This window comes from Odocoileus virginianus, chromosome 6 (genome assembly GCF_023699985.2).
Source record: "Odocoileus virginianus isolate 20LAN1187 ecotype Illinois chromosome 6, Ovbor_1.2, whole genome shotgun sequence".
Taxonomy (NCBI): domain Eukaryota; kingdom Metazoa; phylum Chordata; class Mammalia; order Artiodactyla; family Cervidae; genus Odocoileus; species Odocoileus virginianus.
This window is the reverse complement of record NC_069679.1, coordinates 52,871,375-52,888,305: the sequence shown is the minus strand read 5'-3', so window position 1 is coordinate 52,888,305 and position 16,931 is coordinate 52,871,375. Positions and strand designations below refer to the sequence as shown.

The 16,931-nt window shown below is 43.2% G+C and overlaps 1 protein-coding gene across 2 annotated transcripts in view; it reads left to right on the top strand.

The window, feature by feature from the left end:
- Positions 1–11,715, top strand: part of SQOR (sulfide quinone oxidoreductase) — a 44,852-nt gene extending 33,137 nt beyond the window's left edge. For both annotated transcript variants that reach the window (XM_070469352.1, XM_020912838.2), the window contains exons 6-10: positions 1,282–1,491; positions 7,528–7,711; positions 9,398–9,465; positions 9,975–10,153; positions 11,400–11,715. In XM_070469352.1, coding sequence (XP_070325453.1) covers positions 1,282–1,491; positions 7,528–7,711; positions 9,398–9,465; positions 9,975–10,153; positions 11,400–11,457 — 699 coding nt within the window. In that variant the 3' untranslated portion in view covers positions 11,458–11,715. The remainder of the gene's footprint in view (positions 1–1,281; positions 1,492–7,527; positions 7,712–9,397; positions 9,466–9,974; positions 10,154–11,399) is intronic.
- Positions 11,716–16,931: the final 5,216 nt, after the last annotated feature.

Here is a 16,931-nt window from a genome sequence, read left to right as displayed (position 1 = left end):
AAGTATTGGAGCTTCAGCTTTAGCATCAGTCCTGCCAATGAATATTCAGGACTGATTTACTTTAGGATGGACTGGTTAGATCTCCTTGCAGTCCAAGGGACTCTCAAGAGTCTTCTCCAACACCACAGTTCAAAAGCGTCAATTCTTCAGCACTCAGCCTTCTTTATGGTCCACCTCTCATATCCATACATGACCACTGCAAAACCATAGCTTTGACTAGATGGACCTTTGTTGGCAAAGTAATGTCTCTGCTTTTTAATGTGCTGTCTAGGTTGGTCATAGTTTTTCTTCCAAGGAGCAAGCATCCTCTAATTTCATGACTGCAGTCACTATCTGCAGTGATTGGAGCCCAAGAAAATAAAGTCTATCACTGTTTCCACTGTTTCCCCATCTATTTGCCATGAAGTGATGGGACTGGGTGCCATGATCTTAGTTTTTTGAATGTTGAGTTTTAAGCCAGCTTTTTCACTCTCCTCTTTCACTTTCATCAAGAGGCTCTTCTGTTCCTCTTTGCTTTCTTCTATAAGGGTGGTGTCACCTGCCTATCTGAGGTTACTGATATTTCTCCTGGCAGTCTTGATTCCAGCTTGTGCTTCATCCAGGCCGTCATTTCTCTTGATGTACTCTGCATATAAGTTAAATAAGCAGGGTGACAATATACAGCCTTGACATACTCCTTTCCCAATTTGGAACCAGTCTGTTGTTTCATGTCTGGTTCTAACTGTTGCTTTTTGACCTGCATACAGATTTCTCAGGAGGCAGGTAAGATGGTCTGGTATTCCCATCTCTTGAAGAATTTTCCACAGTTTGTTGTGATCCACACAGTCAAAGGCTTTGGCATAGTCAATAAAGCAGAAGTCAATGTTTTTCTGGAACTCTCTTGTTTTTTCTATGATCCAGTGAATGTGGAGCACTTAGAACAGTACCTGGCCAACTCTAGGACCTCATTAAATGTTTACTGAGTGAATCAACAAATGAATACATGAATCAACAATTCAGGTCTATCTTCCCTTGGACCTGACTTTCATCTCTCATCTCTGGATCTCACTGAACAGAGTCCACCTCAACCCCTGAATCGAGTTGGACTGAGGTGTTGCATCACTGACGGAAGATAAAAGAAGGAGGAGGCTGTGATCCACACCTCACCCCACCAGTGCACAGTGATGGAGAAAGCTGATGAGGTCTCTTTGGAGGGTTTTAAGTCTGGTCTAGGTTAAAAAAAAAAGGGTGACTGGAGTAATGCTTTGATGTTGATTGTTTCTATTTTTTTCTTTTTTTCAGACTGGAAAGCGACCCAAGGCCAATATCATTTTCAATACTTCTCTTGGAGCCATTTTTGGGGTCAAGAAGTATGCAGATGCCCTACAGAAGATTATCCAGGAGAGGACCCTCACCGTCAACTACAAGCAAAATCTCATTGAAGTCCGAGCTGATAAGCAAGAGGCTGTTTTTGAGAATCTGGACAAACCTGGAGAGACCCAAGTGATTTCAGTGAGTGTGGAGGCGAAAGTGTCAGCTGAGCAGTGCCATGGACGCACGCAACACTGAGGGACCCACTTTTTTGCCCATCGTTGTTGTGTGCTTGGGAGGCTGGTTACAATGAGCATCTTAGGGTTGTGATGGGGAGAATGTGGACCAAAATGGGGAAGGGAAGAGATAAGAGGTTGTGTCCATGGGAGATGAGGAGGGTTCATCTACTGTTGTTGCTGTTTAGTCTCTCAGTCCTGTCTGACTCTTTGTGACACCATGTACTGTAGTTCACCAGGCTCCTCTGTCCATGGGATTTTCTGGGCAAGAATACTGGAGTGGGTTGTCATTTCCTTCTGCAGTGGATCTTCCTGACCCAGGGATTGAACCTGCATCTCCTACTTGGCAGGCAGATTCTTTACCACTGGATCACTAGAGAAGCCCTCATCTACTGATACCAAGTGAATTTTTTATCCTGTTTTGTGTCTGTATTTTTGGCACTGAGTCATTTGAAGCAGCCAGAAACATTTCACGACTTTAGTTGCCTAGAGTTTAGGAAGGGCTTCTTAAATGCAGGATATAGTGATTGTCTCCATTTATGGTTTGTGACAGCCAGGCCTGCTTGTGGGTAGTTCAGGAATGATGGATATCTTTTACCTGGGAAAGAGGGTGTCTTTAAACATCTCATACCTGTGCATCAAAGGAAATGCTTACAAATCCTTGAAAGATCTGGCAGAGCCACATCCTGCTTGGAGAGATCTAGTCTTTGTATGTGGTCTTGGCTTCTGTGCATTTGTTTCTTCTGTGAAGTGGGAATAGTACATTAAGAACAAGATGTAAAGGCATCCAGAGAAGATGCAGAGAAGCATCATTTGTTTATATCATTTTGGCAAGAGCTGTTAGCAATGAGGAAACAGTACACAGTCACATTTTATTCATTCAGCCTTTTTAGAGGAATGAAGGATTCCATAAATGGAAATTTTGAAGTGAGCCAAAGATTAATTTTCTAAACATCAGAACTTCACAGTTTAAGCTTTTTAGTGGGAGCTTTTTCTAAAATATATTGCATACATCTTTCCATTCTTAAATGGTATGTAGTGACTATCATTTAAAATGCTGTTAATGACTCAAGGTCATAATTTTAAAAAACTTTCATTTGGAAATAAACTTAGAGAAGTTGCAAAAATAAAAATAGTACAAAGAAAACTGTATGTAGCCTTTACCTAGATTCATTTATTGCAGAGTTTTACCCCATTTGCTTTATCATTGGCTTCACTGTTTCTCTCCATATATAAATAGTATGTAATGTAATCTATTTTCCCTAAAGCATTTAAAGGTGAGTTATGTACATCACAGGCTTCCCAGCTGGCGCTAGTGGTAAAGAAGTGAAGTTGCTTAGTGGTGTCTGACTCCCTGCAACCCCATAGACTGTACTCTGCCAGGCTCCTCCATCCATGGGATTCTCCAGGCAAGAATAGTGGAGTGGGTTGCCATTTGCTTCTCCAGGGGATCTTCCTGACCCAGGGATTGAACCCCGGTCTCCTGCACTGCAGGCAGACTCTTCACCATCTGAGCCACCAGGCTGGTAAAGTGGTAAAGAACCTGCCTGCTAATGCAGGAGATACTAGAGATGAGTGTTTGATTCCTGGGTTGTGAAGATCCCCTGGAGGAGGGCATAGGAACCCTGTCCGGTTTTCTTGCCTGGAAAATCCCATGGACAGAGAAGGCTGGTGGGCTATAGTTCATAGGGTCGCAAAGAGCTGGACACAACTGAAGCAACTTAGCACACGCTCATGTACGTCATGGGTCATGGCCCTTTACCCCTAAATATTTCACTATAATTTTCCTAAGAGTTAGGAGTATTCTTTTATATAACCACAGTACAGTTATCAATTCAGTAAATTTAGCAAGGATACAATATTTTAATCTATGATTTGTATTCAAGTTTTGTTGATTGGTGAATAGTATTATAGTACTTCCTGTCCTCCAGAAGTTGGTCTACAGGCAGGTATTGCATCTAATTGTCATGTGTTTTTAGCCTCCTTTAATCTGGGACATTTCTACAGCCTTTCTTTGTCTTCTGTGACCCTGCATTTTGAAATAATACAGCTCCCTCCCCCACTTGTATTTTTTAATAGGGTGTTCCTCGTTTTGAGTTTGTGTTTCCTGGTGATGAGTTTCAGGCTCTGCATTTTGGTGTGAAATACGGCATAAGTGATGAGTCTTTCTAGGATAACACATTGGAAAGCACACAGTGCTCATTTGCCCCTTGATGATGTTCATTTTGATCACAAGTCCAGATATGGTCCAATTTCTTCACTATAGAGAATTATTATTCTTTTTCTTTTTTGCTACTAGTAAGGAGGGGGGCACTTCAAGACCATGCAAACACCCTACTCACTATTCATTAAAGTTTCCCAATAGATTTAGCATCCATTGATGATTTTTGCCTAATCCAGTCTTTACTATGGTGGTTACAAAATGATGTTCCAGTCCAGCATCCCTCTACCTGTACTGGTAGATTCTTGGCATCCTGTCAGCAAAAGCTCTCCCTTCCCAATTAATTATTAGTATGAACTTACGAATGCCTGTATTTCCCCCCACTGGTTTTGTCAACTAAAAAATATAGTCACAGCCTGAAAGTAGAGTGTTATTTTATTCGGTGGGAATATTTAGGACTCTGAGTCAGGCAGACAGCATCTCAGTAGCTCTGAGAAAACTGCTCCAAGTATGCAGGAGGGGAAGTCAGGCTATATACAAGTTTGCAACAAAGGAAACAGGCAGCCTGAACATCAAAGATCAGGTAGCAAGTTAAGGAATTCAGCATTCTATGTATGGGAAGATGCAAGCCTCTGGGCTCACTGAATTCATTCCTTTCATAAGCACCTCAGCTATCTGGGGCCAATCCTGTTTCCTTGTTCACCTTGCTGCTTCATTTCCCGAGCTCCTCGGCAATCACCGCGGCGGGTGGCAGCATCCGCTGGATTGCAGTTTTGGGAGCCCTCATTCATATTTTGAGGCCAGAAATTGCTGATGGCTGTGACATTTCTTGTTTATTGATATGTCAGGAGATCTTTCATTTCACAGTTTATAATTCATTCTGTCCTTAAGTACTTTGGTGCTCAAGTTGTCCCAGACTGGGTCAGCAGGAACCCTTTCAGAATGGCTCTTAATGTCCTTGTGACATGTCCCCATTACATTTTTCAGTACTTCCTTGCTTTCTGGTATCCCAGCATGTCCCAGGCTTGTCTCCTTGCCCCAGTTCAGGGTCATAATTTTGAGTAACTCTTATATAGTTATGCATTTAGGGCCTACTGGGTTGTTTAGGGCTAGTTTTCCTCTTATGAAAGGACCTCAGTCTACTCTGTTATTTGGTTTTGTGTGCATCCCCTTTGTAGTTTTCTAGTTTTCTTCCTTCCTGGCTGTCAGGCAGTTGTGACTGGGAGATCGTTCTAGCTCCAGCATTTTAAAACTGCTACTTCTAATCTTTTTATTGGCTGGAAAATGAGATAGCTAAATTCATTAAATTCTATGTAAAGTAAAAGCAAATGGGTGGTGTGTGAGGGTCCACAGCATATTTTTATGAGCAGAGTGTATGAGCTTGAGTGCACGAACTTAATTTTGTTATTAGACCCTTTTAACTCTGGTTCTCTGCTGTGCCGTGGCTAGTTGAGGCTTGCAGATAGGGACTTGGATAAATAAATGGTTATTGTTCTTCTGAAGGGTTTATAAAGAAAGAAGGTTATTTGTGTCCCTTTTGAAGTATAGGCTTTTAGATTAAATTTTCTCTTCAGACCTAATTCTACTCTTTAAAATATGAATTTCAAGAAATCTACCAAAAGGCTTTAGAGCAGTGATTCTCAGCTCTGGCTGCACATTTCAGTCACCCAGAGGACTTTCAAAACATGCTGATGCCTGAGTCTTAACTCCCAGAGATTTTGATTAATTGGTCTGGGGTCTGGATTGAGGATTGAGAGTTTCCAAAGTTCCCCTAATGATTCTCATGTGTAACCAGGACTAAGCACCACTACCGTAAAGAATTAAATGTACCCAAAGCCTCTAGTCTCTGGTCCTTCACAGAGAGCTTGTGAACTGGCCCAAGTCTCCAGTTTTTGGAGATCTAAACTTGTTTTACATCATGGTGTCCTAGAACTAGAAGAGATTTTGGAGATTGTCTAGTACAGTGCATTTCCTTATAGAAAAGGAAAGGAAAGGTGAAGTGACTAAGTAATAGCATTTCATTTTTCATTATAAATGAACCTATTCCTTCAAGCCAGAGTTTCTAATACTGTCATCTACAGGTTTCGTGTTTCAGAATCACTGGGGTGGAGGTTGTTAAAGTACACATTCCTATTCTTCTCCCAGACCTAATGGATCGGGATCTTGGGGTGGTAGGGCCCAGGAACCTGAATTTTCTACCGATCTTCTTTATAAACATAAAAGTTTGAACACCACTACTCTGAATAAGTTCTTTATGTTAATGAAGGAGAGCCATGTTATTTACTAGATTCAATTTATGGAAATAGTGGATAAAAAACAAGCTATAACCTAATGCCAATATTAATTTCCAGCAAATCTATAAAATGACCCTAGTAGTTCTTTTGCTCAAGTAAAGTGTCATGCCTTTATGATGGTTATGTGCAAATATTTAACTTCCCTTCTAGAAAAGATGTATGAAATTCATGTGTATTTGTGAAATTCAAGCACATATTAACTCTAATAGATAGAGATGATGCTAGTAAGATTTGGCCCTCAGTTCTGGTTAACTTTAGAAATACAGACATGGCCTTAATAATTTGGTGGATGATGGTTGTTGACTATTCCACCTGCTGTCCTGCAGACATGAGCTCAGTTTGCATGTAAATTAACAGACACAGCCTCAGGGACCCAGGTCACTAAAGAGCCAACTAGAGTACTGTGCAAAGCACTGCACATTCACTCCACTTCTTCCACCTTAAGGTTTACTAAGCTCATAACTGAGAGTGGGAATAAATATAAGTCACATCCCTAACTCCCTCTGCCATCATGACTGCCAGGCCCTGGTGATGATACGGAACTTGTTATGAAAATCAGGGGCTGTTGACTATCACAAGGTTAGGATTGTCCTAAGATGCTAAAGTTTTCACTGTAATGAATTATTTTGTGAACACTTAATTAATTTGAAATTGCTAGATAGAGTTGGTTAAAAGTAAATAGAATAAACTACAAAATATTATGTAAACAAACAAAAAAGCACATCACATAAGCAAAAGAGTTACATGAGCCATCAAAACTGATTAGGTTGGGTCAGTGCCTAATTGCCAAGGGTAGCCTTGATAAAGGTTTATGGGGAAAACAAATCCATCCTGCTTCCTACACAGTTCAGTAAACCCAAGACTTAATTAGACCCCTCCTTCTTCAAAGTGCTAGTCAATATTCTTGCTGCCCTTCAGTTCAGTTCAGTCGCTCACTTGTGTCCGACTCTTTGCGACTCCATGAATCGCAGCACGCCAGATCTCCCTGTCCATCACCAACTCCCATTATTTAACCTTAAATTGGTGTTTTGATGGTTGCCTTTTTGTGTTTTGAGAGTTGACTCACATTTGAGAGTGGTGCTCACTTATTAGCTCCTAACATGGGTTTTTACAAGTTTTAGGCACTCTTGAGAACCTCTTTGCAGAGTAAACCTGATGTAACTAGACTTTACAAGTCATCAGATGAGGGTCAGGAAGATAGCAACTGAGATACATCACCCGCTTCATTTCAGTAATAAGTAGAAGCATCAATGAGTTCTTTCAAAATGTTAGTGAAGTTCACTTCAGTTTTTCAGATTCCCCCATGCCAGCTGCCAGAGGGATCCCGTGAACTCTGTACGGGGAGACCACGTCAGTTATTTGATCACTGCCTTGCATGGGAGCATGGATGATCTTGGCAAGCGTGTGGATCAGTGCGAGCACTAACTAACTGTACAGTGCTCTGTACAGCCATAGTCCATGTGTGTGTCAGGGAGCTGGGGCCAGAGGCTGTGGGGCTATGGAAATAATGGAACAAACACACATTTGGATGCTCTCCTTTTTGCAGTATGAAATGCTTCACGTTACACCACCCATGAGCCCACCAGATGTTCTCAAGACGAGTCCTGTGGCTGATGCTGCTGGCTGGGTGGACGTGGACAAAGACACTCTGCAGCACAAGCGGTACCCAAATGTGTTTGGGATCGGGGACTGTACCAACCTGCCGACATCAAAGACTGCTGCCGCCGTAGGTAAGGCCTTGAGCTGTGTTCCCTCCTCACTAAAAGCAGGGGTGCCTTCTGCTAAGGCATCATCATAATAAAAACAAAAGTTGGACACCAGTGGCATTTCATTATATACTAATTATATCAATGAAGAAATGTCTGTGCCTAAAAATGCCTTTGGCCTCCCAAAACGGAAGTGTTGTCAATGAACCTAGTGTTGTGTAATGTACGTAGTTGTCAATGAATTTAGTGTTGTGTAAAGAAGAAAGTATCTGTTGAATGCTTTGTACCAGAGTAGCATGATCTCGTCTGATTTTCTGGGTCAGAGGGGTGGTTTTCAGGGGAGGGGGACATTGGAGAGAGAGGTGCCACTTTTCCAGCTCTCTAGAATTCTGTTAACTTCTCATACTATCATGCTCACATCCCTGGTCTTCTTTGGAACATCCCTGATGCTAGGCAGGTTGGCTGTTTTTCTTCTGCCTGAAACACTGTAAAACTAGGGAAGCATTTGTTTCCCCAGAAAACACATGCAAGTCAATGAAAGCTTGCAGAGCAGAAAATTGCTGTGTTAAGACAGATACAGTGGAGAGTGCCCTGATTGGTACACGATTAAGGCCTTAGCCTGGGCAACTAAATTCTTCACGTCGATGTTCTGCTCTAGCAGTGATGGAGAGAATTGCCTTTTAGATTCTGTTTTCTATAGACAGGAACTGTCTTTTTTAGATGCTATAAAACACGAACCTCCCTGCCGGTGGGTATGGGAGTGTTTCATGTGAATTGCATACCCGCAGAACATGTGTTACTTTTGTTGACTATGTCAACCTAAGAAAGGCTTTCTAGGAAATCCACTGAATGTCCTTCTTATTATTTATAGTCATTTTCCCCAAACTTTTCATTTCAAAAGTCTCAAAACTATGAAAACTTTGAAAGTACAATGAATACCAATATACCCTTCAGGTATTAACCAATTATTCATATTTGTGACCAATATAATAATTAACCAATAAATGAATACTTTGTCTGATCACGCTATGAACCGTTTTTTAAAGTCATCTGAAACTAAATTTTGACATCATGATACTTCACCCTCAAATACTTCAACTTCTGTCTCCTAAGAAAAAGGACTTTCTCCCCTATACCCACAAGATCATTTTCATGTTTAAGAAATTGAACATTACATTATGAAATCATTAATACCACCCATTGTGAATTTCTTCAGTTTTTCTAAAAATGTCCTTTTTAGCTTTCCCTATCCACTCTTTCCCCCACCATCTGCAATTCCCCGTAAATCTGTGAGCCAGTCAAGGGCCACACTGCTCACTGATTGTCATGTCTCTTTGGTTTTCTTTAATCTAGAACAAGCCTCTGACATTTGTTTTTTTTACTTTCATGACACTGACAATTTTGAAGAGTGCTGGTTGGTTATTACATAGGAAATACTGCAATTTAGAATTGTCAGGTAGTTTCCTATGATCAGACTCGGGTTGTACGTTTGTGCCTCCCACTGTGTCACCTCAGGAGCCTGTCCTGTTTGTTTGTCTGGTCCTTGCTGAAGCTAGAGTCCATCACTGGGTTGAGCTGTATTCTAGTTACAATCTAGAGGGGTGGGATACGGAGCCTTCTTAACTTCTTCACATTAAAATTATTTGCAAATTAGTTTTCATGGAAAATCTAGACACTTCTGTTGCCCTGACTTTTCCATTTCTTATATAGCTGCACAGTCAGGAGTACTTGACAGAACAATTTCCCTGATTATGAAGAATCAAACACCAGTGAAGAAGGTTTGTATGCCTTATAAGAGTCACTGTCTCAACTTACCATCTTCCATTCTGCATGAAAACTGTTTTCCCACCATTTTGCTGCTTTCTTAATTAGTTTCTCCATTATGCAACTTCAATCTTTGCCTTTAGTATATCCTTGTTATATAATTTCTATATTTTCATTGTAAGAAGAGTGGAATATACAAAAAAGGAAAACATTGCCACTGCTCAGACTAAATAATAAGTTCTAAGATGTCTAGGCGGTGGTTGTTTGGTCGCTAAGTTGTGTCTGACTCTTTGCAGCCCCATGGACTGTAGCCGGTCAGGTTCCTCTGTCCCTGGGGTTTCCCAGGCAAGAGTACTGGAGTGGGTTGCCATTTCCATCTCCAGGAGATCTTCCCCACCCAGGGATTGAACCTGCATCTCCTGCATTGTCAGGCAGATTCTTTACTGTCTGAGCCACCTGGGGAGCCAAGGTGTCTAGATAGCACTTGAAAAAAAGCCACTTTTCCACCCTGTCTCCATCACAGTATGATGGCTACACGTCGTGTCCGCTGGTCACTGGCTACAACCGTGTGATTCTCGCAGAGTTTAACTACAACTCTGAGCCCCTGGAGACCTTCCCTTTTGACCAGAGCAAAGAGAGACTTTCCATGTACCTCATGAAGGCTGACATGATGCCGTTCCTGTATTGGAATTTGATGCTGAGGTAAGTATATCACCTGGGGGAGAGGCATACCTGTTAGCAGATTGCGGCAACCTGTACAGGGGGGTTGTTTCAAGGAGGCCTTCCAGCTTCAGGAGATATGACCCCGAGCAGGACTGGCGAAGGGGGTCCACCTTGCTAAGTCATGTCTCATAGATTGGTAACGGCAGTCTGAGAAGGGTTCTGAAGTCTCAGCCAGACGTGATGGGCAGGAGGCTGCCCTGGGCGAGAGAAGGAGCCCTAGCACAGCTGCCACCCACCCACAGGGACACAGCCTCTTCTCTTTATAATCGGCAGTGACCAGTTCTCCTGTCTTTCATGTTCTGGTACTGTCTTGATGCTGGATAAATCATCATCATCATCATAGTCATAGTGAATCACTTTGACCTGTTAAGTGCTTTATCATCTGCCACCTTAATTTTGTTTTTGTTATAAGAAAAAGAAAACATACTAATTAAGAGCTAAGCTTTGGAGACCTGTGTTTGAGTCATGTCTGCCACTTACCAGCTATGCATCCTAGGGCAAGTTGCTTAAACTTTCTGTGTTTAAGTGTCTTATTTGCAAAATGAAAGGAACATTGTCTTCCTCACAGGATGGGATGAATGAGACAATACATAAAGAGACAGATCCATTGTAGGCATTCAATAAGTAAACAGTGACAAATTCCTCTTCCTTGTTGCAAAAAAAAAAAAAAACAAAAGAAAAAAATCTCATTTGACTCTCCCAAACCCTTTGAGAAAAGTAAGTCAAAATGTAGACACCAGTGTTTTTCAGCTAGGGATGATTCTGCTCCCCAGGGGCCGTGTGTCAATATGTGGAGATATATTTTGTTGTCATAGCTGGGGGGGATGCTATGGGCATCTAGTGAGCAGAGGCCAAGGATGCTGCTAAATAGGACTGCCCCCTGCCACTGAGAAGTATATGGTCCAAAATGCCAATAGGTTTGGAAACCCGGACCTGTACTTAATTTATGAGCTGGTCAAGGTAGAGAGGACTGCAGTTGGCGCATAGTAGAGGCTTCATACAGCTTTGCTGAATTGAGTCAGTATGTTCAGGCTCCCATAGCAAGTCAGTGTTAAAGTCAGTTGTGCCCTCCTAGACCTGGGTTCTTTCTACCTCGCTGTCAAACTTGCTTTATAGCCTGAGAAACATTGTCTGTGAGCAGCCTGGCTTCCCTTTTAACATCCTGCTGCCTGAAGTCACCCCCTTTTTTCCAATGCAAAGAACTATTCTGTGTCATTTCTTACAGGGGCTACTGGGGAGGACCAGCCTTTCTGCGGAAGTTGTTCCATCTGGGTAAGAGCTGAGGATGGCCCAGCACTTGCTCTCCCTGGATGGCTTCTGGACCAGAACCACAACCATGGATTGACCAAAAGCAGAATGAAGAACTCAAAACCCAGCCCCATAAAGAATTTAGTGCTGGATGACAGTGACCAAATGCCTCCCTTCTCAGTCCCTCCGGGCAGCTCCCATGCAGGCTGCTCAGGACAAGCTTAATTATTTGGAAACATTCAAATGAAAAAATAGACTTCTATTTTTTAAATAAAAGCTCCCACTGATTGAGATTCTATGAGAAAACTTGATCTTGACTAGTGGTCTGAAAAGTTATAGCTGCAGGGAGGAAAAGATGGTGGTGGTGGGATAGTTCACTTGTTACCTACTTTGACTTTTCGACTGAAAGCTGGCATAATTTCACCAGAGCCTGTCTGGATTTATAGAAACAAGAGTTATTTCCAGGGAGAGTATTATTTGAAACAGTGCCTGTGAAGGCTGTGGTTAGAGCTGGTGCTCTGGGGGCACAGGGGACTGGCTGCTGCCCCTCTGCTCCCCCGCCGTGTTCATGCTGAGGCTACGTTCTCCCAGCCTGTGGCTGACGCGGGGAGTACTCACATTGGCCTGTTCCTACAGGACACATAAGTCCTCTATCGGCAACTTGGGCTCCAGAATTTCCCATCAGTCTGGCCAAAGCATCAGGCCAGACTTAGAAGTGTATCAGGCCTGAGGTGGCTCTTTCCCATCCCTCCTTCCTTCCTCCCCCTCTTCCTCTCCCTTCCTCTCACAGGTGTCCCTCTCACATCATGGTCTGAAAACCCTCCCTTGCCTTTTTCTGTGCCTTCTCCTTTAGCCTTGATAGACATTTCCTCCACTAAATCTCTTGCTAATCCAATTCTCTCATGGCCCCTGCTTTGCAGAGAATGTACACTTAGTGAGGATGGGGTTGATTCAGTACCAGTTTTGGCCAAGAAAATTTTGAATGAGATCATGTTGGAAACACTGCAGGAAGTAGTTTCACTTGACTTGAAGTTCAGCAGCAGCTTCAAAATCATTTTTTCTCCATTTAGTTTATTTGGAAGCTTACAGTTTCAGGTTTCAGTTCAACCTGGTATTTGAAAGCTTTGCATGTTTCATATTTATTTATAAATTCCACAGAAGGGCAGTGCATAACTGTTTATGCAATAGAGTTCAAACCTAAACTGTTACCCAGTTTGAGGAACCGTGTTACTTAGGGTTGCTAAGTCTCTCTCGTTTCCTGAAGTTCCTGGATGGCTTTAGAAGCTCTGCTCAGGCATTTGTTCATTAATTTAGCAAAGATTTACTGAGCTCCTAATGAGCTGCCAAACACTGCCTTGGCCCTGGAGATGCAGTTGTGATCCAGACAGATAAAGGCCCTGCTACAGCCTCGTGGCTCCCATGATAGTTGCCTCTCCTTTCCCTGGGATGCTGGGAAGCTTGCTGAAAAAGGCCTTGGTTTGATTTGGAAAGTAGATTTTCTTCAGTAGCACATGTCTGTAGCACAACAGACATCTCATCTGGCAATAGAAGTGGGAGATGTTTTCTGGATGACCACACTCTGGTTTGTCTGGGGTTTTCCTGTTTAACATCTATTATTCTGGCATAGCTTTAATAGCACCACTCCCCCCACCCCAGTACTCACTTTCCAAATGTCCCATTTGGACAATAGATTTTATTGACCACTGTAGTGATGGCACTCAACCCTCCCACACTCACCTGGGGTCTAGAGTAAGAGAGCGGTGCTACAGTAGGTGGCGCTGTTTCTCATCTGTGCTGCTGCAGAACAGGCAGAAGTGGGGGTTTCCTGTGCTGCTCTGAGTCCCTGGGCCTTTACAGAGCTCCTGCCTGAGCCGGCTGCAGCCTGGCTCCTGGTGGGCAGCTGAGTCAGGGAGAGCTGGGGGCTGTTCACCCAAAATGATCTTTCTCTGCAAGGTCCACACAGTCCTGGGAGTAACGTCCCTGAATGTGGACACAAATGCATTTTCAAAGAGTGAAACTGTGTTTCTGGGAATGGCTGAGGCTTCAGGGTGAGTCACTTTGAAGTCCCTCACAGGGTGAGCTGGAGTCTCCTGTGTCTGTTTATGATTGTGTATTCTGAATAAACGTCCAAGCATCAGGAAGTTGCTTCAGTTCACATTATGCTGGGCAGAATTGACTGCCAAGGCTGCGGGGAGCAGTAACCACTACTGACCAGTACATTGGTCTCTAGCTTTCATTCCTATGATTTGGGAAAGATCAGAAATGTGCTGAATTTCAGAAAAGTTTGACTCTGAAACCATATCTTCTTAACCACAAATGTGGGCTTGCTCAAGGGAGAGGCCCTGCTCTGGGACTGCCTTCAGTTTTCCCAGTCAGCAGCAGTAAATGGGGAGGGGTAAGGCCAGGGTAGCTGGCGGTTTCTCCAAAGGTGGTGCTTGGGGTGGGTGAGGTTGCAGGTCCCATCCTGCTGATGCCTCCAGAGTCCAGAAGTGACACAGGGCTGGGAAATCCCTTCTTGGGTTGCCCCTCACCCTTGCCGCCACCCCTTGCCCCAGAGCTTCTTCCCTTTCGATTTCTGCCCTTGCGTCAGCCCCTGGATGAGCTGAGGGTACAGTAAAGACAGAGCTGGATGGCAGCTTAGAGACCGCCGAGCTCCAGGGAGGGAAGTGAGACTTCCCTGAGGTAGATTCTTTTTTTTGGTATGAAAGACACTTTTAGTGTTTTTTCCTCTTATTTCTAAATTTTGTAGACGAATTCAGAGAATGGAGATCAATAAAAGGAATAGAAATCACTTCAAATCCATGACCCAGTTGTAACAACTAATAGCATCTTGGTGTCTTTTTCTCTAGTGTCCTAATAATTGCTGCTACTTATAAAGTTCCTGAAAACAAGTAGGATCATACTGTAAGTACTGTTTTGTGACCAGTGTTTTACACTTAATATGTGTTGAAGACCCAGTGGTTGGTTGTAGGGAGTAGGAGATTGGTGAGTAAGTTACTCAAGGTGCACAGATCATTTATCCTGGCTGAGAAAATGGAATTAATTAATGTAACAAATATATGTAAATGTATAATTTTCCAACAATCCTGAAGGTAGAATTATCAAAGACATGGAATATTGTTCTTTTGAGGAAGGTGGCTTTGTAATATAACATTTAAGAGTGGGTCTTCTGATTGTTTGCATGCACAGGATAACTCCAGTCTGATTTTAAAGCAAAGTCCCCCTTTATGTCCTAAGACCACAGATGGAGCTTTCATTTCAGATAAGCTCATTGTGATCATTTCAGGGAGGGAAGGATCAAGAGCAATGGTTTGGATAAGATAAGACTTTCTGAAAAGATGAGTGAAAACCAGATCTCTCTGGGTAGGTTCACTGCTAAGTAGTTAAGGAGATTGCTTGTCTTTATGCTGGAGAAAGTCAAGGTCAGTACTTTGCAAGAAGCAGGTAGAAAGGTCACAAGACACAGCTGAGAAAGATGGATGGTGACATACGGAACAGTTTTCTCCCCCAATATTGATTTTTGAAAAATAACTTCCCTGGAGGAGTGCATGCTGTGAACAACCCTAAATGAAGTGAAAACTTTCCATGTTTGTATGCAGTAAAACTCCTGTAATTGCGTCCCTCAGGAACCATTTGGGGCCACAGCCAGGCCCACAGAAGTGCAGACAGGCAGTAACTCTGGTGCTGTTCTGGCACAAACTGGGTTTGGATCTCTTGAGGCACAGCTGGACGGAACATAGGATTGGAGCCACAGACTGGGATTTGGGTCTTGGCTTTCCCACTGACTGCTGATAGCATCCCTCTCGCATGTTTTAATCACCACTTTGTCACCTGTAGAGTGGGTTAACCAACCCTACTTCACAGAGCTAATGCAAGCATTAAATGAGTCGAGGTATAGCTTTTGGCACGCAGACTGTAGCTATGATTGTTGTCATTGGCTCTAGTAGTTGAATGAAATGCTCAGAAATACAGCCTCCCCTTAGACTAGAAATTCCTGCCTGTCTGGGAGAAATGGGGTCATGACAGGGCTCTCCAGCATCCTTATTCTAGCAAGATAGATGGATTCTGCCACTTGTTACCACCACAGCTCTGTGCCTCATTTTGACAGACTTTCAGAGTTGGGAAATTGTCAGCATTATCGATTAGCCCATGCGGGGTAGTGGGTAAGAATACATGTTTTGGATCCAAGACTGTCTGGGTTTGAATCCCTGATCTGCCTCCCATTGGCTGTGTGACTCAGGGAAAGTCACTGAGACTTTCTAGGCCTCTGGTTAGTTCAGATCACAGAAGGCCCTGTTTTCAGTCTCAATCTCAGTCAATTCCTCTCTCCATGTATATAAATACATATGGTAGATATTTACTATTTGTTATAGGGTTTCACTGACTGCAAGAATTCATTATCAGCTACTTCCACAAGTATTCAGGGGGCATCTAATATACTCAAGGCCCCTGGGATTCAGAAATCCAAGCCCTTATCCTGTGTGAGCTCTGTTTGATTCTTTCCATGAAGTGTCAAGCTAGAGGTCCCATCTGTATATGGTCATAGCATTCAAACTGTGCCATCTTACACCAGGCATTCAGGAAAAATACTGAGAAGAAGGTAAAGTTTGAGTTGAGTCCCTGTATTAACTAGGTCTCATATGGCTCCAAGTGACACAAATCGAAGTCAAATAAGCCTAAAAGAAAAAGGGGGAACTTCTTGGCTCATGTAACTGGGAAACTCGGGTGTTGACTTCAGGCTTGACTAGATCTAGGCATCATAAGGTAATCAAGGTGCTCTCTTTTCATCTCAATTCTCTTCCCCTCTGAGTCACTCTCTGTGACCGATATGCTTTCTCACTGTGACCAGGGAGGAGGGCGACATGCATGTCCTCCTGGCTTGGCCTCCCTAGTGGAACAAAGAACAGGGCTTTGCAAATGTCAATAGCCCAGTTCTGGGGGCGGATTATGATTATGTGCTTAGTCGCTCAGTCATGTCCTACTCTTTGTGACCCTTTGGACTGTAGCCCGCCAGGCTCCTCTGTCCATGGGATTTTTTAGGCAAGAATACTGGGGTGGGTTGCCACGTCCCCCTCCAGGGGACCTTCCTCACCTAGGGATTGATCCTGTGGCTCCTGCATTGCAGGCAGATTCTTTACCCGCTGAGCCGTCGGGGAAGCCCATAATTATGATCACCAGTCAGTAAACGAGTGTTTCCCCATCTGAACGAGAGCTCTTTGTTCAGTGCTATATTAGCTGTACTTGGAACACTGTGACCCAGGACAGCACATACTAAGTTCTCAGTAAATATTTGTTAACCAAACGAACCAACTCAATTTTGGCCATGTGCCTACTTCATATGTAGGGAAGTGGGGTTTGCTACTTAAAGAAGGAGACTGACGGACAATTGTTCTGAGTACCCTAGTCCATGATCACCTCTAAGGTCCTGAGGCATGAGGAAGATGTGGCCAGGAGCAGAGGAGTAGAAACTTCTAGGCATGGGGAACAGTACAGGGATGCGGGTGGGGGG